This window comes from Suricata suricatta, chromosome 9 (genome assembly GCF_006229205.1).
Source record: "Suricata suricatta isolate VVHF042 chromosome 9, meerkat_22Aug2017_6uvM2_HiC, whole genome shotgun sequence".
NCBI classification, from domain to species: Eukaryota; Metazoa; Chordata; class Mammalia; order Carnivora; family Herpestidae; genus Suricata; species Suricata suricatta.
The window spans coordinates 37,535,410-37,559,580 of NC_043708.1; the positions used below are offsets into that span (position 1 = coordinate 37,535,410).

Here is a 24,171-nt window from a genome sequence, read left to right on the forward strand (position 1 = left end):
GTGACAGAAAAAAAGCACATTTTCAGGTGGAAGGGCTTATAGAGAAAAAAAAATCTAATGCAAGGACCTTCCTGGAGCAAGGGGGCTACTAGTTAGAACAGAAGTAGAACTCAGAGCTCAGACACTGAAAGTGGCAGCTAGGCTACCTGCCTGATAAAATTCTGCAAGATTCCTTCCAGAAGATGCCTATCTTGCTATCTCATCTGTCTGTCTCTCACACACACACACACCCCTAGTATTTCATATAACAGTACAGCTGCAGGGGAGAGAATAATGTTCCCAGGCAGTCACGTTGCCAGACAGTTTTCAGAACATATTTGAAGCATGACTTAAGTGCAGGGAAATCGCTGTGCCCCAGTGTGTAAGTGGACAGCACTTAGCACGCAAGTTTCCCAGACACTTTACCCTCAGGAAGAAGGATTTCTGCTTTGCTGATCAACATTTGAGGAGTGGCTTCGTAAGCAAAGCTGTGTCCCTGTCAGAGCTCCACGTGCACTGCTCTGTGGACAACAGGAACGGGAGGACACCCTGGGGCCCAGCAGCAGCAGCCCAGATGTCCCAGGGAAAGACTGACAGGTGGAGGAGGGCTGGGGGTAGAAAATGAGAGCGCTGGGCTCCTGTCCCCAGGAAGGAAGGGACCACGCACGCTGTGGCCCACCCGAATGCAGCAGGTTGCCAACGCAGACTGGAGTGTTCACAGAAAGAGGGGTTCTGCTGTGGCTCATCTCTGACCCGGGCCTGGGTCCTGCAGATGATGGACAGGCAGTTCCTGGGCACCGGGCACAGTGTGTCTTAGGTTATCCAAATGGAAATTTTTGCTTCAATAAACTGGGTCTCTGCACAAAGGCTAAGGCATCTGACTAGTATTTACTTTGCCTCTCCCCCTCCTACTACTGCCCCATCCTTGTTCTTTCCTCCCTTCACACTCAGCTGAGGCTCCCAGAGGAGAGCCATGGACAGCCTGGGGGCTGGGGCAGGGGGTGGGGGTGGGGAGGCCCCGATTCCCAGCCATAAACACCAGGATACTCAGCTGCTGACATCAGAGCCACTGATGAAGATGAAAGGCGTGTGAAGGGAGTAGAACCTGCCAGGGAAGGCAGTGCTCACTAGGCCTGCACCCCCACTTGGTCCTTCCCTCGCTCCCCACAACCCCCATGCTTAAAGAAATATAGTCACATTACTGAAATCAGTAAATAGAACAAAGAAGAAAAACCCTCCACCATGTCACTACCTTCATTCCATCCCTGGTAGTTTATTTCACAGAATTTCCTTCCTGTCTCTTTTTGGAGGAGCAAGGTTGGCCGGTTCACCATCTTGGGTGGTATGGACAGAAGCCCCTAATCATCATAAATCCTTTATGATTTCTTGGGCTCTAACTTCCTAGTTCCACCATTTACTGTTTCAGATTTTGAGCAAGTGACGTAAGTCCTCAGGACCTTGTCACTTAGCAAAATGAAGACAATAATTGTCTTACAGGGCTGTTGTAAGAAGTATAAGCAATAAGTAATACAGGTTAGGGGCTTACGACAGTGATATGTTATCATTTAACTGCTTCATATTCATTATCTCTTTACCAGCTGAAAATCTTCATCAAATTTAAGAAATTAATCGCTGAAATAAAATTCCTGTTGCTGAAGGCAATGTAGATCCCAATATTTTCTTATTATAAATAGTGTGCTGAAAATTAAACACCTTTATGTACAACATTTATTTTTATTCTTCAGGCTAGTTTCAGAAATAAAATCGACAGATCCCAGAATATAAACTTTTTTATGAGTCTTGATCCAGATTATCAAATTATTCATAAGCTCTTAGGAATTATAAGGCTATTGCAAATGCATGAGGATGGCAATTTAATTAAGTATTTGCAAGCAACATGCGGTATTATAAAAAAAAATTGGAGGCTGTAATTTATGAGCTCACAATTGTATGAAGCAAACCTGATAAATTATCTACTAATTTGAAACTGATCTTTGTGTGTTTGCCAAGAACTAGAGGGGCTCCCAAACTCCTACTAGGAGGGGTCATTATACCCTCTCCACGGGGTCTATGCCGGCCGCTGGGAAGCCCCAGGACACTTTGGTGTAAGGCAGGAGGCAGCCATTGCAGCCGAGAGCCTTACTCACTTGTGAATAGTGCTGCGCATGTACAAAGCATTTCTGCATTCTCTCCCTTGGTCCTTACTACAATCCTGCTTTCATCTTAACCATGAATGAGAACTTTAAAACTCAAAAGAATTTTCAGGTAGGCTGCGGCCACTCAGAGGAAAACAAAGTTGGAAGAACTCAGGTCTTCCATTTCCAAGGGCAATTCTGCTTCCATAGCAGCAGGCTGGAGGGGACCCAAGGCAGAAAGGAGGTGCTTAGGCAGATGCTGACTCAATGACATGTGTGCTGATGGGTCAGAGCACAGAGCTGGCTCCAGAGTCAGCCTGACCCAGAGGGGAACCTTGTCTTCCCTACTCAGAGTCTAAGCAACCCTCCCGGAGTTTCCAGCTCCCTTTCTCTGGGCCCCAGAGACACTCAATCCACCGGGATGGACAGGAGAGGATAACAGTTCTCTAAGGATCTTTAACTTTTTTTTTTTACATGTCTGTTTATTTTTGAAAGAGAGAAAAAGAGAGACAAACAGACAGAACACAAGTGGCAGAGGGGCAGAGAGAGAGACACACAGAATCTGAAGCAGGCTCCAGGCTCTGAGACGTCAGCATAGAGCCTGACACAGGGCTTGAACCCAGGAACCGTGAGATCATGACCTGAGCTGAAGTTGTACACTTTAACAGTCTGAGCCACCCAGGCGCACCTCTAAGGGTCTTTATAATGAGACAATAGATTGCAAACAGCTGGGGTGTGACCCCAATGCCTCACCTCAGCTCACTTCTAAATGCTTACGCTGACAGTTCAGCATAACACACAGATTAGCATCTCACTTTAGAGGTCATGACCTGCCAAACGGAGTAGCTAAAAAGGAACGAACCTGCTGTAATTCCTTATAGTAATTAACATTTTTGTTCTTTACGCTTAGGTTTTCAACAGCAAATGGGATAGTCACTGAGGGTTTCTATGCCATGCATATTAAGGAGTCTAATCCCTTATAAACTGGAGAGAAGGAATAAACTGCAGCAAAATAAAAATTGTGTATCTCTATCTCAGTGTGAGAAAAATTCAGTTGATTCTTTACATTGGTTCCCTCTCTTTTATCATCTAGACTTAGGGCAGGGGAAAAGTTCTTTTATCCTTTGCTTTGGAGACATCTACTGCAAAACACAAATTCTAACCCCAATTTCGGTTCCCATCTCTGGTGGAGAAATAAAATCACCTTGCAGTAACGACTGCCACCTTGTGGCCATACATGAAACTATCACTAGGAAAAATAAGCTGCTGATGCTTAACAAAGATTACACCTGCTGAACATTGTAGAAATTCGGTGTGGCCACCAATAATTTGTTATATTGTATCACTTATATTCTTCCAGAAAATTCTTCACTGTTTATGCTATTTTCACTGGGCTGTTTCGGGCTTATATCTTATTCTACTCTACCATAACACAATCTTAATTGTGGTGAGACTTGAGGCAGCTTCTGTAGACTCATGGGGATCTCCTTCAGCAGGCAGAAGTCCCCTGGAGTTCAGTGTGAGACGTTTCTTTGTTCATTAGAGTAACTTGAAATGTCAGCTGCTGCTCCACCAAACTAAGTTCACCAACTGCCTGTCCACAGTCTGATTCAAAGGTTATCAGCCAGTTTAGACCACCTAACTTAGTATCATAGAAAACCATCCACTCTTTGGCTCAGGCCCTGGCAAGATGATCTGAGTGTAGCCCTGTCTGGCTGTTTGATTCATGGTATGAGCCCGAGGCTCAAGCTTGAAATGTAGGCAGGCAACTGGTGTCAACGAAATGGTATCATCCTTCTTGACAAGGCTGTTTTCAAGCCTGAGCTTCTACCCCACTCCCCTCTGAGATAACAGCTGGATGGGAGAGGTGAGGACGGCGAAGCACAGAGCACAGGAAATACATTTTCGAGGCATCTCCAGGAAGCGAGAGGATGAGCACAACCGGAGCTCCCAAGGAACCCAGGACCACAGGGATGGGCAGCCCAGAATCAGGCAAGGCAGTAGGGGCAGTGCGGACTCCAGGCCTGTTGGACCGAACCACAGACCATGAGGTGAGGAGGGTGTGGCCTCCCAGAGTCCCGACCAGGAAAGGAAGGAGGAAGGAGCATTAGCCGACCCCCCAGCTCCTTCCAGTGCGCCTGGACCGTATGAGAGCACACGCCCTTAGTACATCCTGTCTCCCAGCTCCTAGCCTTCCCCGCCGCCCCCCCCCCCCACTCAGCTTCACAGGGTCAACAGTACAGATTCAAACACAAGTGATCCTTACACAGCTGTGAATGAGTGTTCAGCCTCACTCACAGAGAAATGCCAATTAGAACGCTGAAGAAACCATTTTGTAAATCTCCCTGATCATCAAAATGTTAGACTATATGGTGTGAAGGGACCTCACGCACAGCTTGGAAGTGTACATTTAAATATATGGAAAGCAAGAGGTAAGAGCCTGGCTCTGCAGGGTGCCTGGTGTCAAAACCTCCATCTCTTGGAAGGTAAATTCCTTTGGGTCTAGCCCCCTTCTCTGGAAAAATGGGAGTGGTACTAACAGAACTTACCCACAGGGCTACTCAGGATTAAATGAGTCAATGCTCACAGACTCTTAGAATAGTGCCTGGTATAGAGGTGATAAAATGTTAGCTATCTTGAACTGCGATGGGGAAGAAGGTCATTTGGACTCTGTCAGAATTTTAAACGCACATACCACTGCCCAACTGATACCACTTTTAATAGTATGTCATATAGAATTAAAAGGACAACATGGAAAGATAAAAGTACAAGGGGGCTCGCTGCCACATTGATTCGAATAAAAAGACTAGGCACAATCTAAATGTGTAACAATAGGAAACAAGTTAAATAAATTAGGCCCTGGTCTTAAAATGTAATACTATGCAGCTATTTAATTAAAAAAAATTTTTTTAATGTTTATTTATCTTTGAGAGAGAGAGAGTGTGTGAGCAGGGGAAGGGCAGAGAGAGAGGGAGACACAGAATCTGAAACAGGCTCCAGACTCTGAGCCTGACGTGGAACTCAAACTCACGAACAGTGAGATCATGACCTGAAGTCAGATGCTTAACCCACTGAGCCACCCAGGCACCCCACTATGCAGCTATTTTAAAAATAAGGCAGCTGGACGGGCACCTGGGTGGCTCAGTGGGTTAAGCATCGACTTTGGCTCAGGTCATGATCTCACAGCGGGAAAAGTATCCTGCCATTTGTGTTTTTAAAAATACAGATGCATATATGTAGTGTGAGTATATGCTTTTTTTTTCACATGCAACAAATTCTCTGGAAAGCTACATGATGAAACTAGTAATAATATTTCCTTTCAGAGAAAGGACATGGATAATGAAAGAATGCTTCTATTACCAGTTGCAGAAGGATAGCTTCTTTATAGTCAAACAATTCTGTCATTCCTCTGCTTACGTTTCTTCTATTTGCTCTCAGGACTAAAATCTAAGCTCCTTCACAGGGCCTAGAATGGGCGTTCATTCTTCTAAAGTCTGATGCCCTTCTTTATGAAATCCTGCACATCTCAACTCGTTAAGAAAGGAGGCCGCTGAGGTGACGCATGTGAGTCCTACTTACAGGTGTCTGAAAGCAGCAGAACAACTGAGTGAGGAAGGGGTGATTGCGAGCCAAGGACAGGATCCTCTTCTCTGTCATTGTGCATTCCACATCGTCATCCTGCAGGATCACATCCTTCTTCAGCACCTTCACGGCGTACAGGTCTCCTGTTTCTTTTATTCTTGCCAGCATCACCTATGGCAAAGCAGGAGAAGGGAGCACAGGCGTGAGAACTCTAGGCTCCAAGGGTGTGGGAACACATACTTCCCGGCACTTGGGAAGTATGAGCATCTATATACACATGCAAACTCAAGCAACATACATGTAGCACGCTTACTTTAACTCAGACACCTAAAGCCAAGACTTACCTTCCCAAAACTCCCCTTCCCCAACACTCGGATGAACTCAAAGTTGTCAATACCAAGTCGGCTGGAAGAATTTACCCCGATACCATTCCCTTCTTTGGTGCTTTCCCTTCCCTGCCGTCTTAGAGTTGACCTGGAAACGAGCTTCTACAAGAAAGAGTAAAAAAAACGTGGAGTCAGAAGTCACAGCGTGAGCATGGAACATTTATGAGTGGGGAAGACGTTACTGGCTGCCTCACCCCTTGACACAACAGGTGGGGAAAGATCAATTTCACTTGACGGGTTATCATATTCGGCCATGGGAAACTACCTCAGTACCAGCTCCCGATCTGTGCTGACTATATTTGGGAAATAATAATTAAAAAACATATCTAAGCCACTGAGAGTTTCAGTTGGAGAGCAAATGGGTGTGTACAAAACACAAATGCTGCAGTCTGGTGTGGTGGCTTCCTACAAAACGGTCAGGTTCCAGGAGCGCCACCTGGTGTCCACTTCATTCAAAGAGTGGTTTTCCTATTTGCTCAGCGTATCCATACCAGAGTGTTGAATGAATGAAGCGATATTTATTACACAATATTTAAACTTACATAAGAGAAATAAAAATTAATATCAAAACTAGAATAATTGATGAATGTATGAAGGATAAAGTTTTAAATACCTCTAATTTCATTTGCTCCCCCCTCCAAAAATAAAAGATAAAAACAATTACACATACATAACTATCTTTACCCATGATTAATTTTTAAAAATATAATAAAATAGTTGTTTCATAACACATATTTTTACTTAACACTCTGTCATGTGTATTTTCTATAGGCTTCAAGAACATGAGTTTTAAGGGCTGTTCAGTATTTTATTTTATGGACACATCACAGTTAATTCAGTAATTCCCCTGCTTCTGGAAACATAGATTATTGCTCATTTTTTGCTAGTTTAAATAACACCATCATAAACACGCTTACATGCAAATCTTCAAAACAGGGTGATTAAGAATCTAGGCTCTCAAGCAAGCCCCCTAGATTCAAATCATAGCTCAGTAACCTAATCCTGCAACTTAGGGCAAGTTACCAACCCATCCCCTCCATGCCTCAGATTCTTCTAACAAAGCATCTGCCATGCAAGTTAAGAGACATGAGTAAATACATACAAAGCACTCAGACTGGTGCCTGGCCAGTCTAATACATACATGCTTGGCTGCTGTTATCTTCATGGTCATGATCATCATCTATTTTCTTAAGATAACTTTCCAGAAATGGAATCCATCAGGCCAAAATGTTCATTTTGAAGACTTCTGCTACACAGCCAACTTGCTCTTTAGAAAAGTGAGCGCTTCACTGTCACTACTCCGAACCAGAAACACGTGTGACCTCCTCAGTGGGTAACTCAGCCCCAGGAACAAGCCCTGTCACCATGAGAAAGCTACCTAAAGGCAAGGTGACTCACAGATGGCCACTTTGGGACATTTATAAGATAAGCTACCACGGACAACAGATCAAAAGTCTAACACTCTGAAGCTTTTGACCTATTTAGCTAAAAAAAACCCCAGCTTCTCTGGACCAACTTCTAAGCAATGTTTCCAACAAACAACAGTGCAATTGCTTGAAGCTCCAAGGATTTTACTTACTCAACCCAATGAAACAGTGATTGCAGATTATCAAATGGATAGACTGAAAAATCTAATTGTTTTTAATAGTTTTTCCTCCAGGTCTCTGTTCATAAATATTTCAAAGACAGAAAATGTTTACTAGCTTGAATCTCACTTCCTCCACTTAAATACTTCTCCTGGTTGGGCTGGTACTAGCCAGAATACTCTAAGCCAACATTTCTCAATCTTTTTTTTTTTAAACCCATTCTTCTCTTTTGAAAGACAAGGGTTTTTTTTTTTCATGCTTTTCTGTCAGATAACAGGTAATTTGATTTTTCCACTTCGAAACAGAATATCAAAGATACTTGGTTCATGTGACAAATGACAAATGGCAATACCCACTCAGGAGGTGTTGCCACATGGTCTATCTTACTCCTATTATGTTTTAGGAGCCCTGGTATAGGCTTAAATCCTTAACTATGCCCTTCGGGAACAGCTGACTATGCATCAGAAATACCCCTCGTGGTATTAGCATCCTGCCTGTCTATCCAGGAGCTACACATTAGACTTTGCTAATGCTTTCCTGAAATAAAGGAATACAATGTCCGTCTAAGGCCCTAATCTACCAGTAATAAGAAAATGGGGCAGTGAGTACAGATATTTTCTGTATAACTAAGAACGTGACTGTGATTGTGCCTCTCTTCCTAAGCACCCAGAGATATTTAACAGTTAAGTCTAGAACTTTCCTAAACCAGATATCAAGCTATCCCTTTCATAAGCCACAACAGTAACCATGGCTCTTTCCCAGCATGCTGCAGATCCAGCCAGGAAGGCAGCAAAAGGACATGGGCCTGGGAAGTGGTCGAGGCTCTAACGGTCGATAGCAAGTAGAGGTCACTCAGGGAGGCTGCAAGACAAAACATGTCCACAGCAACTGACAAACCCCACCCACTCCCAAGAGCCAGGAGGAAGGAACTCCTGTTTGTCACTGAGCTTGAGAGATAAATTCAAAATCCATAAACAAAAACTGCGGAACAGCTAGACTCCAGGACTGTGGAGAATCTCAGAGATCTTCAAGTTCAGCCCCTTCAGAGAAGAGCAAGCTGAGGCCCTTAGTTGCTGGTCAGCTGTGCCACCAGGGCCCCAGCTCAGAGTTAAGGGCATAACCCAGGGCCCTGGAGTCCTGGGTTTCATCAGACCACACTGAGAGGAAGCTAATTAAAAAAAAAAAAAAAATCCTTCTGCTTCCTGCTTGTCATTCCTTGTCATATAACTGTATAAAGAATCTTCTTTTTGTGGACCAAAATGTTCTTAAAAAATACAATAAACCTATAAATGTGTCTGTTGAGATTAGGAACCTTGATTATGCCACAGTCCTTCATTCAGACTCGCCACATTGGAGCAACTTCTAAATTACAATACAGTGAAAAAAGCAAAGTCTCACCGAGGTTGGAGAAATATTTCCAGGCTGGAGGCCCATTCCGGCCAGGGTCTTGGCTAGCTCCACTGCATTCACCCCACAGTTAGGGGCCACGTTTGCCTGGCATCGGATGTGGACATTCATCTTACATACTGGAGGGGAGAGGAGAAGGGAATCCACATTCAGGAAGGAGCCAAGCCAACATGTGCTGCAAAAAAATAACTGTAACAACCTGAAAGATGATGACTGAGGAATTCTACAGGCTGAACAACACCATCTTCTCATGAAACTGAACTTGCACTCAAAACAATCACTGACGCTTTCTCTATGCCTGCTCTGCACAGAAGCAGAAAGTCTGGCATACTGATGAATAATAAATTTCAAATCCATTTTTTTTTCCCACTGTGACTTGATGGAAGACATTCACCTAAATCATGTGTACTAGGCACTGCCGATTGAACAGCATGATTCAATATAGAAATCAAAACGTTCATCACAGTGACGATTCAGTCAATTAATTAGCAAGGAATCTTACCAACTGACTTTATGCTTCTCCTTGTATTGCTCAATAAAAGGTAGAAATCTAAATGCCACATATAGGGTGCTGTTCAAACAGGATGGAGATAGCGTTTCTGAGAGAAAAACCTCTAAGTCAAGCTCTCTTTCCGGGTACTGTTGTGGTTGGGCAGCCCTCCCAGCACAGGACACGGCATCCTGTGGGGGCTGTGCTGCTCGGCGCTCGCAGTCTGTGGTTCTAACTACTTCGTGGGGGAGAAGAGCAACTTTTTTAAAGGTCAAAGTAAATGGCAGTTGGAAAAGGAGAGAAGCAAGCTCAGTCCCTGGTGCACAGGAAACTGACTCGGAGGGTGAAGGACCCAAGGTTTAATCAGCAGAAAGTTCTGACACGGTCCCCACCATGGGCACTGCCGATGGGAAGTGGGACTGGAACGGAGCGTCAACCTATCTTTGGAAGGGTGCACAGATCCAGGTTTTGTGGGGTCAGAATTTATGTAATTTAGAGTGCCCCTCTTTAAGAAAAAGAATATCCGATCATGTGGAGCTCTGGAAGATACCCTTGCAAGGGAGGGACCCTGAGGTGAAGTCTCATTAGCTTCATGGGAAACCCACCTCTCTTGACATGAGATGTGGCAGTGCCCTTTCTGAAGAACCAGGAGACAAGAAAAGCAAAAATTATAGGAGATGGATCGCTAAAGGGGTGCTACCCTCCGGCCACCGGGGCCAGAACAATGCAGATGAGCCCCCACGCATGGCTTTGCATTGTTAGCAACAACCCTACAAAAGCAGAAAGTGACCTTTGTGCTGGAAACCCAGAGATCTTCCAGGTTAAGACCCAGTAAGGCCTGAACCAAAGTTACACATGAGCTGGTTGCTGTTTTGGTTCAAAAATAATTATTTCATATATCTAGGAAAAAAGAATTACTTAATGAGGTTCTCATTTTGCTTTTCCTAAAGACAAGTGACTGGTCCCTTTCTGTTGGCAGAAGCAGGCTTGGTAAGTCCAGGCAATAGATGGAAGTCGTCCGGCTGCGCTGACACCAATCCTCCAGTCACCCAGGATTTATCTAAAGCTTGAGGCTCACGTTCGCCTGTATTTCAGCACAGAACTGCAACCCATGTGGCCATATTGTTACAGCAACACCCAATGGGAGAGGTCTCAAGGCCCAAAGCTCCCCAACTTCTCACAGGGCAGGAATAAGCCCTTCCTCCCAGACCCGTTGCTATGGCAAAAGCTCCAAACTCGGGCTCCACTGGGCACAGTTAGTGGTGCAGGTCCATGGCTGAAGCTTAAGCATCCTTACATCACCTACCTCTCCAATCTCTATCAATCTCTTCGTGAAGACCCAGGGCAGCTCTCATTGTGCTTTTACTCAATTCCTGCTTATCTCTGTTGAGGGCACAAGACTTACTACTCTCCTGCCTGTTCTTATCCATAACCCAAGCCTCTCTTTTGGCCACCTCATCTCCTACCACCTTCCACTGCTGACAAAGATCCCATTTTTCCCCTCTTTCAAATATACGACAGTTAGCAGGCACACAGCACTAAACAGGTGACAGCCAGTGAGACAGAACACTGAATTTAACAACTGATTAAATCTACAGTTAGAAAATCTTTAGACCAGATGTAGCTCTTTTTACATGCCTGACAAGGGACACCTACATATAGAACCAGTAAGATTTAATTTACAAAGTAGCCCAAACCACCAGTCCTTGGTCAGAATCAGAACCTATAGAAATCTGAAAGTTTGCAGCACGGTGCTCTCGTGAAGTGGGTGCGCAGCAGCCCAGCATCTCACTTTTACACTGAAGTCCTTGTCGCATTATCCCCCAGAGCAGGGAGCCACAGTGATCGCAGAACGTTGGCACTTTGTAGTTGTGGACGCTGAACTTGTGGGGGATGTTGATTCCAAACCTCTGTTCAGCAATCTACAGAAAGGGAACAGAAGGACAGGAGCTAGCATTCCAAGCCAACATCTTCCACGAAGACTGTAATAGGAGCCCCCAGTGCAAAGTGTTAGCGTGACACCTGAGCTTGGTAGGTATCATTTCACTGTACTCAGGCCTTACTCGCTGGACTGTGCACATTTTCTAATGAACAAGACTCAGCAGAAAGGGTGTAGTGAGCATGAGATCATTCACCATTTGGGAAGATAAATAGAAATTAAAACCATTTTATCATCTTTTATTTCAGGCTGTCTATCTCTCCCTGCCAACTCCCCCACACCCATGTCTATTTCCTAGAGCCTCTTAACTTCTGGATTAAACAGGTCTTTTATAGACTATATCCACTTGCTACTACCTCGAGTTTTTCCAGATACTGTACTGGTAAGGGCAGAGGAGAGCAGGTGGCACCCAGAGAGCATGGGACTACAGGAGGGATTCAATCCACAGGGACATTCAAGTGGCTTCCTCAGCTCTTCCAGCCTCTGCCTGGCATTTGTATTGTGACGAACTGAGGGCAAAGGTCCTGCTTTACTCTCACAAACTGATTCCAGCAAATAATCAGACCAGGCACATGCTATATGTGTGTTCCAGGGCATCACTGAGTTCCAAAGTCAGACTCTCCGGTGCATCTGTAAATCTGCTGATTGTCAGCAATATTCCATCTGCTTTCTATCTCCAGAATTTGGAATGTGCCTACCCCAGCTGAACACAATACAAGTTACAAGAATGAGGTTCAGGCATTTCTGTACAGATATGCATCCTCCCTGAAATTGGGAAGACACTGGAGGAAGTGAATGGTGGCCTGATTGAGAAAGCACAATTCACAGTTAACAAATACTCATCACATCAGTTCTATCCTGCTTAACCCTCACAAAAACTGTGTGAAGGAAATATGGATCCCGTCTTTTAGACCGAGGCTGAGAGAGAAGCTACCTAGAAGAGGCAGATTCCACATCAAAGCCTGGTCAGGTGATGCCAGACCCAGGGATCTTTGCAGCCGGTTCTCCAGAAACTCTCTCCGAATTAGCAAAACTGATCCGGAGAGCTTGTCACCAGCTGATCGCCAAATGGAATCAACTCAAGGACAGGTCAAGCTACACAAGCATAGAATTAAAAATCCCATAATATAAGAAGGAGAGAAAATTCAATTCTGATATCACCATCAGCTTCAGAGAGCATGGAAGGGAAGTGGGAAGAGGAGCGAGAGAAAAAAAGAGCAAGAAGTGCACACGTGAGCTTGTGCAGGTACTTAATTAGCAAACTGTTATCTTCTTACCTTTGAATCCACTTTGTTAATGTTATTTTGGCAAGTGCAGGCCGTAACAATTAGATGGTGGCAGCGCTTATGGACGACACAAGTGCACACTAGGAAATTAAGCCACAATTATTCATTCATCAGAGGCTGATAGGCTACCAGTTACAGTAGAGTCAACAAGGCTGCACCACAACAAGATGACTTGATGTGGGGGTCTGGCCACCCATCCTTCCCACCGTCTTTACTGTCACCCTAACTCATGCCTTTGCTCACACTCAAACTATCTGCACTCAAGTCCTGAGCTTATTTCATCCTTCCTCGAGTTAATCCTACACCCACCGCCACAGGAATCCTCTCACACGATCTAAACCTTCAATGGCGCCTCACGACCAGGGAGCAGAATTCCAACTCCCCGGCCAGGTTTCAGGCCCTCAGAGCCAGCCAAGCTTACCTGTTACCCTTCTTGTAGGGGAACTCTTTGTTCCAGTAAAAACTAGATGGGCTGCTCCAAGAAGAGCACCCTCCCCTGCACACTGACTCTGTCCTGCTCAATCCTAGGATGTCCTCTTGCCTACCACTTAATTAAATTTTAAGTTTATAACAAGACACAACTTAAAAAAATGTCTCTTCCATTAAAATATACTATGCCTGGCTCCCCTTCTAGAGAGACTAAGCCATCTCTCTCTCTCCTCAAATCTCTACAGGCCTTAGCTTGCCCCATCATTTCCAATCTTCCACACAGAGCCCCAAAGGCCCTTAGAATTCCTGGGCGGTATAATGCCTCAAACAAAATAGGCACTCAACTATTTGAACACTTAGAACTTCTGAACAACTTCTTTTCATCTTCATCTGGATAAGTGACATAGTGCAGACAGAGTTCAGTTTGCCATTAAAAGATGAACAATCTGCAATGAAGCACTATGAAAATACATGCTATTTTTAAGATCTTCAAGACGTGTGGATTTTTAGGATTAAATACATAAATATAGATGACATGTCAGAATATAGCAATAAACTTAAAAAAAAAATCTGGCTTTCATCAGACTGAATTTGCAGGAGAACCAAATTGAAAGTTTCCAGAGAATTGATCATTTTATATGAGGAGATCTCAAAACCATCCCTCACAAAGACAAAAGTTACATTCTGAGGAATCTGAGGTGTGCTTTTTTTTTTTTTATTAGCTTCGCTAGAGGTTTATCAGTTTTATTGACCTTTTTAAAGAACCAGCTTTTTATTTGGTAGATTTTCTCTACTGGTTTCCTAATTTCAATTTTACTGATTTCTGCTTTAATTGTATTATTTCCCTTCTTCTGCTCACTTTAAGCTTCTCTCCTTTTTCTAGCTTCCTAAGACGAAAACTTAGATTAGTGGTTTTAGATCCTTCCTTCCTCATATATGCATTTAATGGTATAAATTTTCCTCTGAGTACTGCTTTTGCTGAATCTCAAATTTTGATAAACTGTATTTTCATTTGTTTCACAAAGGATTGTATTTTATCTTGAATCTTCTTTTACTCATGTGTTATTTTGAATGTGTTTAATCTCCAAATATTGGGGGGGGGGCACTTTCCAGCTATCTTTCTGATTCATGTGTACTTTAATTCCACTGCGGTCTGAAAAACTACTTTTGATGATGTCTATTCTTTTAAATTTGTTAAGGCTTAAGTCATGGGCCAGAGTGTAGTCTATATTAATATTTCTTGTGAGTTTAAGGATGTATTTTCTGCTGTTGTTAGGTGGGGTCGTCTATAAATGTCAATTTGATCAAATTGTGGTATCCTTATAGAATTTCTGCCTGTGAGACCTCAGTTACTGAGATAGTGCAGCCTCCAACTGTAATAGTGGATTTGTCTATATATCCTTGCAGTTCTATCCGTTTTTGCTTCTTGTATTTTGATGCCCTGTTGTGAGGTGCTTACATGTTAAGGATTATTACATCTTCTTGAAATACGGATCCCTTTATCATTATATAATGCCTCTCCTTATTCCTGAAAATTTTCTTTGTTCTGAAATCTGCTCTATTTCCTTGGACCAGTGTTAGCATGGTATATACCCTTCTTATCCAGGTATCTGGTTTTATGCCCTTTAACAAGATGTGAACATATCTCCTGACCAATGATTTTTCCTGCTTTTTCAACAACAGGTGGCCTGAAAATCAGCCCATCAAATATCCTGGCACTAGGTAGAAGATGGACCAGAGCTGACTAGTGGGCATGTCTCTCTGCTGGAGAGGTGCCAAAAAGGGATATCAACGCTCACCTGTGAACTATGCTGTTATTTGAGGCTGAGATTAATAGCACAAAGTCAATTATCATTGTCATAACAGCATTTTTTTTCTAAATTTGAAAATGCAGAACTGCATACATGTTAAAATATAAATGAAATATATATCCGAGTATAAGTTCTATTCCATTCTAAGGGAAATCATGTTCTACCTCACCTTCTCCAGGAGAGAAGGCTGAATTTCCTTATTACCATGGAGGCCACCACTCCAGGATATGCAGAGCTATCTTACCAATCATCTGCAGAGTGCAAATCCAGAAAAGAGGTACCATACATATATACTGTGCAATGATGTTCAAGCCAACAACAAGAAAGGCCCAATTAAAAGATAAATCAATCCAGTCTGGCTCAGTCCAAGCAAGAGCCTTCTTTCACTTGTTTCTAACTTTCAACAGTTCTCACTTTTTTTTTTTTTTAAAGTTAGAAACTCAAAAAGCCACTGGGACAATGGCGCTATCCCCACGCAGGTAAATAGGCGACCCTGTGCCACTTCTCGCCCCTGTCACCACTGGGGTCGCAAAAGACAAAACTTCAACTTCAAGATTTAAGGGCACTGCTCACAAAATGGCATCACCTTTAGTGCCTTCATGTTATTGCAGAGACAAAACTCTAAACAAGTAAACTTTATTAGGTCTCTGGGCTTTAGAAATACAAATGTCCCTCTATGTTGTCTCAAATGTAGCCAAAGTTTCAACCACAACTAAAAAGCTATAATTCTGTAGGGGTCTCAGCTGACCTGCCGAGTTATTTATCACAGTATTAATGAAATATGTCCTGGTTCCTTTTAGTATAATCAGTTTTTAACATAGGAACAAGATTAAACATGGTTTTTAGAAGTGTTTTCTTACCTTGACATTGATAACCTTGTTTCCCAAATACTCCCCTGTACAAGACAACAGAGAGAAAAAGGTATCAGTTAAAGTATTTTCAGCAACAATGCTCCTATAAGTGTAGTACTTAAGGAAAACAAGTGCATGCCATCCTCTGCTCCTTTATGAAAAACACAATTTCAGAGGAGAAGCAAAGATGCAGTGATTTCTGAGCATCTTTGTGTTACCACAAGACACAAAGTCACCTGATTAGAATGCTCCAGTGACACACACAGGTGGGTATCCGCAATTCTCACTGTACCCACCCCCTCCCACCTCCCCATGGCAAACCCAGTCCTCGTGTGGTCTGGTAGTGTGACTGAGGCTCAGCCTGAAGCGTCACTCCCCCACCTTCTTTGGCATTCTCACCCCCACACCGTAAAGATGCGCAGGAAGTGAAGCAAACATGGGGGTCCACCACAGCTGCCCGGCCTGAGGCCTCCCCCTCTTCCCTGTGTCCACATCCCCCCGGTGGAGTCCAAGGTCGGGGGGACAGAAGTGCTGCCACAAGAGGCCCTTCAGGCCCATAGCTACCATCTTGGTCTCTCCCTAAATATCTTCTCTGGGTGGTGATGACATTAATGTCATTGTCATTTAACAGAGACCCCATTTTATTAAGCCCAGAGGCTGTGCCAGGCGCTGAGCCAAGCTGCTGACATAAAGCATCTCATTTAATCCTCACAAAAGTCATGTGAGGCAGCACACATCACAGGAAGGCTCAGAGCACAGACTCTGAAGCCAGAGAGCCTAGGCATGATTTGGGGCATGCTGTTCACTCCTTTGAACCACGGTTCCTTCATCTATAAAGGGTGATAATGATCACAGTACCTATTTCATAGGCTTATCATGAAGATAAAGAGAGTTGACCATGTAAAATGCTTAGAATAGTGCCTGGTATTTTAAATGCTATATAGAAGTTTATCATACAAGCAAACACCCCTTATTTTTATGTTACAAATAAGACATTGATGGATTATATAACTTAACTAAGTTGACACTTCTAGTTGGTGATGAGACTGAATGAATATCAGAGTCCATACTCTTAACCATAATATGTGGCACATATATCAATATTGCATGTGTGTGAGAGAGAGAGCTAGCGAGCAACCGAAGGCTGGCTGAGTGGGAGTGAATGTTTCCTTGGTGGAAAACATTTAGTGAAATTATCAAACAGTTTCCATTAAGAACGTTAGTTGAGGTCACAGGTTGTCACCACAAATGCCCAAGGGGGCAGGCAGGGCACATAAAGGAGGGAAGCAGAACAGGGTGACATGAAATAAAGAGTGACAGACCTTGTAGGTCAGGTAAACCGCAAGGAGAGCAGGATGGCAGCTACCTCGAGTACAGACTCCTGCCAGGGTGGGAAACGGGTGCAAAGACGCAGAGCTTCTGAACTGTTCAGTAGGACGTGCAGCAGAAACTTGTTTCTGCAGACGGGCTCCATGATGGCACATTTGTGGGCATCATGTCAACAGCCAGCTTAGGGTCTCTAGTTTAGACAAGACTCTATTCTTCATTTAAAATTCTGGGAACACTAACCCTGGGTTCTGACTGCTAAAAGGTATAAAAACCAAAGCAGTCACACACACAAAAAAACACCCACAAAATACAAACTCATTAATCAATACTCAAAAAAATTACTCTGAACCAAGTGCTTTTGACTTAAACAAAATGACTAAAATTTGCAACAAAAACCAAGGAGTTCCTTTCATGCTATAGATACTAAATGGTCTTTTCTCCTTTGGAGATGGGGATGTGTGTGTATGTTTGGGGGTGTGCGAGGGGGCATTTCCTTCTTCTCTTTCCAAATAAATGTGCTTAACGTTAGCTTTAATTGAACATAACTATTAAATTTATGTTACATTATAGATTTGTCACTGAGGCTTAAGTTTCAGTCACATGTATAATAAGATACTGCCCCAATTCATCTAGAAGTTCTTAACTGTTAATGATCTCAGTTCCTAAATGCCAAGGATCATAGCATACACTCACTGAAAGTTATTACCTTTGGCCACATATCCATAAGGCTGGAGATTACTGTGTGCTCACCTGACCTACAACAATTAATTTCTATAACCCATCATGTGAGTCATATTTTTTAAAGCAATACTGTTGTTTTTTCCTCTCTTATTCAGGGGCTGATTATCCAATTTATTGATTACTATCTAGTGATTGATATCTCCCCTAATTACTGCTTTTTAACCAGTTTGTGATTCACTAGCACCTTTCCCTAAAGGACTAGAAAAAAGAAGTAACATCTAAAACTTGGGTCTGCAAATTGTTCAGATTTTCCTCATTGGGAATTAAAATTGCTGGGTCAACATATTAGAAGGAATGACAAAATTGAGATCCTAAGACAATTCTTGATAATCATGCTTCCTTCTAAAACCACACATGAACAGAGGCCTGGGTTATAGAAAGAAGCTCCCAGGAAGAGAGGAACCAGGGGCTGCTTACCAGATGAACTCCCTGCAGTGAGAGCAGTAGGTGGGTTGCCTCAGGTACGTGGCCATAAACTTGTGTCCGTTGATTTGATGGACACGCCTTCGCATAGCCCTTTGGCGCTTCCTGGTAAAATGTTTGAAGATTCGGTCTCTCTGGAGAGTTGCTATACATTGAAAGAAAGGATAAAAAGAATAATGTGCAGCAAATTTAGCTGTACCCAATGTATGAGAAAGTGAAATAGTTCAGATACTCTCCAAATTGTTTCTTCTTTCTTCAAGATGCAAAACACCCCGGAACATCCTCATGCTTCCTTATGACCTGAAGACTCTTAATTTGTAAGGTTGGACCTAAGTGAACTCTGAGATCCCACTGCCTAATTAGAGCTGGCGGCCTGGGACAGTCTCCCCAGAACACACCATGGGCTCCCCTAGGGTTCTAATGTGCCAGTATGGGACACTGGCCAGGCCTTCTAGCTTCTGTCCAGCTGGGTGGGACCTCGGGGCCATCAACTGGCTGTAACTATGAGCAGGTGAAACAGATTTCTCATTATTTGCTTTCATTCTGGCATCCTCACAAACAGAAGGGAACGGCCACAGCACAGTGAGAGCCTTGCCTCAAAGCATCAGTCTCAACACCATCTCTGTTAGAGCCTGCAATGGGTAGAAATTCACCTGGACTTGGTGCCAAGTTCCTCTTCCAACCTCACATTTTTAAAACTGGCTCCTAAAGAATCAAAACTCTTCACCATCTAAAGATAGTAAATTAACTTTCCTAATGTATACAGAGACTTATGATTAGTAAAACAAAGTTTACTTCCTCAGTAATGGGCAGCTCAGTTGGTTAAGCGTCAACTCTTGATTTCAGCTCAGCTCATGATCTCATGGTTGTGGGATCAGGCCCCCCAGTGGGCTCTGGGCTGGGGGTGGAGACTGTTTGAGATCTTTCTCTCCTTCTCCTTGGCTCCTCCCCCACCTGTACTTGCTCTCTCTCAAAAGAAATAAGTGAACTAAAATAAAATAATGCTTTTCAATTAATCACTTAATGCAAAGAAAATGTAAGGAATAATGCAAGAATAATCTGCTAATAAAATTTAAACCTAGAAGAGAAGGTTTCCATGAAAACATAAGTGACCAAAATTAATTGAATAAGAGCTACATAAACCAAATAGATGAATTGTTTAGGAAAAAAAAGAAATCATAAGATTTTCTAAAAACTGCCTCTCAAAATCATCCAGGCCCAGACAGTTTCATGCATGAATTATTTTTAGCCTTTTAAAAACATGATGATGTTAGTGTGAAATCTGTTCCAGTATAGAGGAGAAAAGACGATGCTCCATTTTTTAAAAAGGGAACTATATGATACAATATTAGGACCCAAAGATAAAACAGATATATCTAAATATATAACAGAAAAAAGAAATCAGGGGTTTAGTAATCATTTTTCATGCCATAGACTCCTTAGCCTATGGATTGCTTCTCAGAGTAAAGCTTTATAGTCTTTAAAAAAAATTATACACACACACACAGTTACAAGGAAATCAAACATCATAATATGTTTTAACTGAGATAGAATAATATATATATTTTTTGAGAGTGTGGGAGTGTGGGAGGGGTAGGGGAGGGGGTAGGGAGAGTGAGAGAGAGTGAGAGTGAGAATCTTAAGCAGGCTCCACACTCCTGTCAGAGGGCTCCACCTCACCACCATAAAATCATGATATCAGGTCATGATCTGAGCCAAAACCAAGAGTCAGACACTTAACTGACTGAGCCACCCAGGCACCCCAAGAACAAGTATTAAAATAAATTTAAAACTTAGTGGCATACCTGGTCATTATAATAAGTGTGAAGTAGTGATCAGCAGTAGTCACACTTTAGTAGCAGTGAAGTAGTAATTACATTTTAAACTTTCTATAAAAACGGTAATATAACTTGCAAATATCCAAGATTTCTATTGTGACAACATCCTAAATACTGCCAACACTTCTGGGGTTAACAATGGAAGAAGAAACTACATTTACATTATAGGTTAGTGAGAATTTTTTTTCTCATCAAGCTTCTGAACCGTCTAACTTCTAATTATGGACTTCAGGAAAACTAAGTGTCTGCTTACATATGAAGCTCATTCATGAATACTGATGCTAAAGTTTTCATTATTGACGTCTGGATACTAACAAAGTGAACAGGAAAGCAGTATTAGAATATACTAGTATTTTCACATTATGGGATTTTTTTTCTTTCCCATTCTTTGACAATTAGCCCCCCACACAAATACTCCTTTCTGCTTAATAACATCATCTTACTCTTGCTCATGACATTGGCCTCTCGGGTTCTTGGATGTGATGCTATGTGTGGTGAACATCTTAACACACAGTATAAACTAACCGCAAAGTAAAACTGAAAATCCTGTAAAAGTTGAAGAATTTTCATATAGTCTATGAAAAGTGATATTTGAGTATGGTGAGATTCGTGCCTGTAGATCTGTTAACAGAACAAAAGAAATTTGATATAGAAAACTGACATGACAGTTATTTTAAGAGAAAATTTTGAATATTAACATATTAGGAAAGGCCCTTAAGAAACTGAAGAAATCTCAAACACTTGCTAAAAATACCCTATTGAAAACTGCACTAGACTAATCAAAAATAAAATATGTAATATTCTGCCATAGAATTTTATGAAAAAGTTATTTTGTTCTAAAAACTAGTGTCTATGACAAAACAAAATGCATTCAATAAAGATTTCCCTAACTTTAGCTGTATTTTTCAAACCCCTTCCCTACTTTTTAATTAAACAAAATTTTGTCCTCATTTTGAGGAATTCATTTTATGTGGTGGACCTTTCCAGGTAGCAGTGACACTCAGATAACAGGAAATTCTATACTATTCAGCATTATTATAAGAAATACCCACTGTGAGCCAGTGGAAACTTCCCCAGGAGCACAACAATGAGTATATTATTAGAAAGTCTATTCTATTCTATTCTATTCTATTCTATTCTATTTTAGGTAAAAGAAAGTAACTATGATCATTTCAGTATTTTTAAAATGCACTTGATAAAGTTTAACTTGTAATCCAGTAAAAAAAAAAAAAACTGTTCAAAAAGAGTAGATTGTCTCCTTAACATGACTAAAACATGACTAAATCACTATGCCCACAAGTCAAAAGCTGAATGGTAAATTTAAAAAAATAATAAATTCCATGAAAGTTAAGAACAAATAAGAACAATTATCACCTCTATTAGTTACTATCATCTTGAAAGTACTTGCCAACACTGTAAGAGATAGATAGATAGATAGAGAGATAGAGAGATAGATAGATAGATAGATGGATGGATGGATGACAGGAAGGAAGGAAGAAAGGAAGGAAAAGGTATCGGGGGGAAAAAAAGGCAAAGAAGTCATGATTTGGAGTATATGACTAGAAAACTCAGGAGAAATTAGTCTAATCTACGAAAACCAGAGTTTAGTAGATGGACAATGATAAATCATTAAAAGTCAACATGTCTTTAGTCTATCACAAGAACCATTTAGAATAAATAATAAAAATATATCCCCATTCATAAAGCTACTAAACCCAAACTATCTAGGAATAATTTGTCCAAAGAAGTGCAAGATTTATATGAATAAAACTTATAAACCTCCAACTAAAAAATATGAAAAGATATATAAAAGTGAAGTTCTTAAATAGAAAGATTTAATACTACAAAGTTGTTTATCCTTTCTAAATTAATCTCTAAATCCTGCAAAATCCCAATAAATACCCCCAAAGAGGTCTTTAAAGTGACGACTCTTTCAAAGTTTAGTTGGTACTACAGATATTTCAAAACTGTCCAAAAATTCTGAGGGAAAATTTGTCCTACATGTTAAAACATATTCTAAAGTTACAGTGATTGACACAGAGTGCTCCCACCTCAAGAAGAGTCCAAAGTCAGGGGCACTTGGGTAGCTCAGTTGGTTAAGCATCCAACTTCAGCTCAGGTCATGATCTCACATTCGTGGGTTCGAGCCCCATGTCAGGCTCTGAGCTGTCAGCACAGGGCCTGGAGTGTCCTTCAGATCCTGTGTCTCCCTCTCTCTCTGCAGCTCCCCTACTCACGCTCTGTCTCTGTCTTTCAAAAAGTAAAATAAAACATTAAAAAAATGTTTTTAATAAAAAGAAGAGTCCAGGGGTGCCTGGGTGGCTCAGTGGGTTAAGTGTCCAGCTTTGGCTCAGGTCATGATCTCACGGTTCGTGGGTTCGAGCCTCGCGTCGGGCTCTGTGCTGACAGCTCATAGCCTGGAGCCTGGTTCAGATTCTGTGTCTCCCTCTCTCTCTGACCCTCCCCTGCTCGCACTGTCTCTGTCTCTCAAAAATAAATAAAAACCAATAAAAAATTTTTTTTAATAAAAAATAAAAAGAAGAGTCTAAGGCCAGAAATCAACTTTGCTTAAAGACAACATAGTTCAAATCAGTGGGAAATGATAAATTATTCATAAAGAGTGTTTAGATAACCAGTTAGCCTTTTGAAAACTATTTTTACCTCACTCCTAACACCAAAATAATCTCAAGTAAATGTTAAAGAAAAAATTATGGAAAAATAGGAAAATATAGGGAAAAAAACATACAGTCCTAGGACGGGATAAGGATAACAATATTCTAAAGTCATAAAAGACTCACATATCTGCAATTTAAGAGATTTAAAGTTCTTTTTGGCAAAAGACACAAAACAGGGAAACAAAACAAACTGGGGGGAGAAGGATTTGCAACACATGACAAAGAGTTAATACTTATAACATGTGGAATTTAACAATAAGGGATGAACAGTTTAGTAAAATTGGGGCAGAGGATCTCAAAAGGCAATTCATAAAAGTATAAATGCAGACAGACAACAAACACACTGGATGTCTAATCCTATCTAAGACTGACGTGTAAGAATCAGGAGGTAAATGACATTTTACTTAGACTGGCAAATATTTATAAGGATTGCTCATGTGCTAGGCTTGCATGGGAAGGGGGAAATGGGCCCCTCCCCTCTCTGCTGGTAGGAGGGTTAATGGGCTCCAGTCCTGGCTCTGCCACCTTCTGGCTGTGTTTACCCTGCTAGGCTTCAGTGTTCCCATCCATAATCCACATGGTGCTTTCCTCATAGGGTTTTTCCAAGGAGGTACTGCATTCAAAGTGTTCAGCACAGAATTAGGCCCCTGGTAGCATTTGACACATATAACTATTTCAAGAATATTGAAAGAAAGAAAGAAAAAAAGAAAAAGAAAGGAAGGAAGGAAGGAAGGAAGGAAGGAAGGAAGGAAGGAAGGAAAGAATGTTTTTAAATGTTTATTTTTTATTTATTTTGTCCTTTTTTTTTTTTGAGAGTGGGGGAGGGGTAGAGAGAGAATGAGACACAGAATCTGAAGCAGGCTCCAGGCTGAGCTGTCAACACAGAGCCCGATGAGGGGCTTGAACTCACAAACCGTGAGATCATGACCTGAGCCAAAGTCAGACACTTAACTGAGCCACCCAGGTGCTCCAAGAATATTTTTTTGGAGACCAATTTGATAGTACCTATCAAAGGTTTTTTTAAATTTTACTTTATTTTATTAATTCATTTCATTTAAGGGTTTTTTTCTTTATTTGGGAGTGGGAGAGACCAAAAGAGAATCCCACTCCGGCTTTGCGCTTTCAGCACAGAGCCCACGTAGGGCTCAAACTCACAAACTGCGAGATCATGACCTGAGCCAAAATCAAGAGTCAGATGCTTAACTGACTGAGCCACCCAGGCGCCCTAATACCTTCAACATTTTAAATGTACATTTAAATTCATTCATTCAGCAATTCAACTTC

At 41.8% G+C, this 24,171-nt stretch overlaps 1 protein-coding gene across 1 annotated transcript in view; it reads right to left on the reverse strand.

Moving 5' to 3' along the window:
* PRKCH (protein kinase C eta) overlaps positions 1-24,171 on the reverse strand; it is a 221,627-nt gene that overhangs the window by 86,356 nt on the left and 111,100 nt on the right. The window contains exons 3-9 of the mRNA XM_029951213.1: positions 18,369-18,519; positions 15,891-15,925; positions 12,782-12,870; positions 11,358-11,487; positions 9,067-9,194; positions 6,041-6,184; positions 5,694-5,867 (exon numbers count right to left, since the gene is read on the reverse strand). Of these exons, the coding sequence (XP_029807073.1) occupies positions 5,694-5,867; positions 6,041-6,184; positions 9,067-9,194; positions 11,358-11,487; positions 12,782-12,870; positions 15,891-15,925; positions 18,369-18,519 (851 nt within the window). The remainder of the gene's footprint in view (positions 1-5,693; positions 5,868-6,040; positions 6,185-9,066; positions 9,195-11,357; positions 11,488-12,781; positions 12,871-15,890; positions 15,926-18,368; positions 18,520-24,171) is intronic.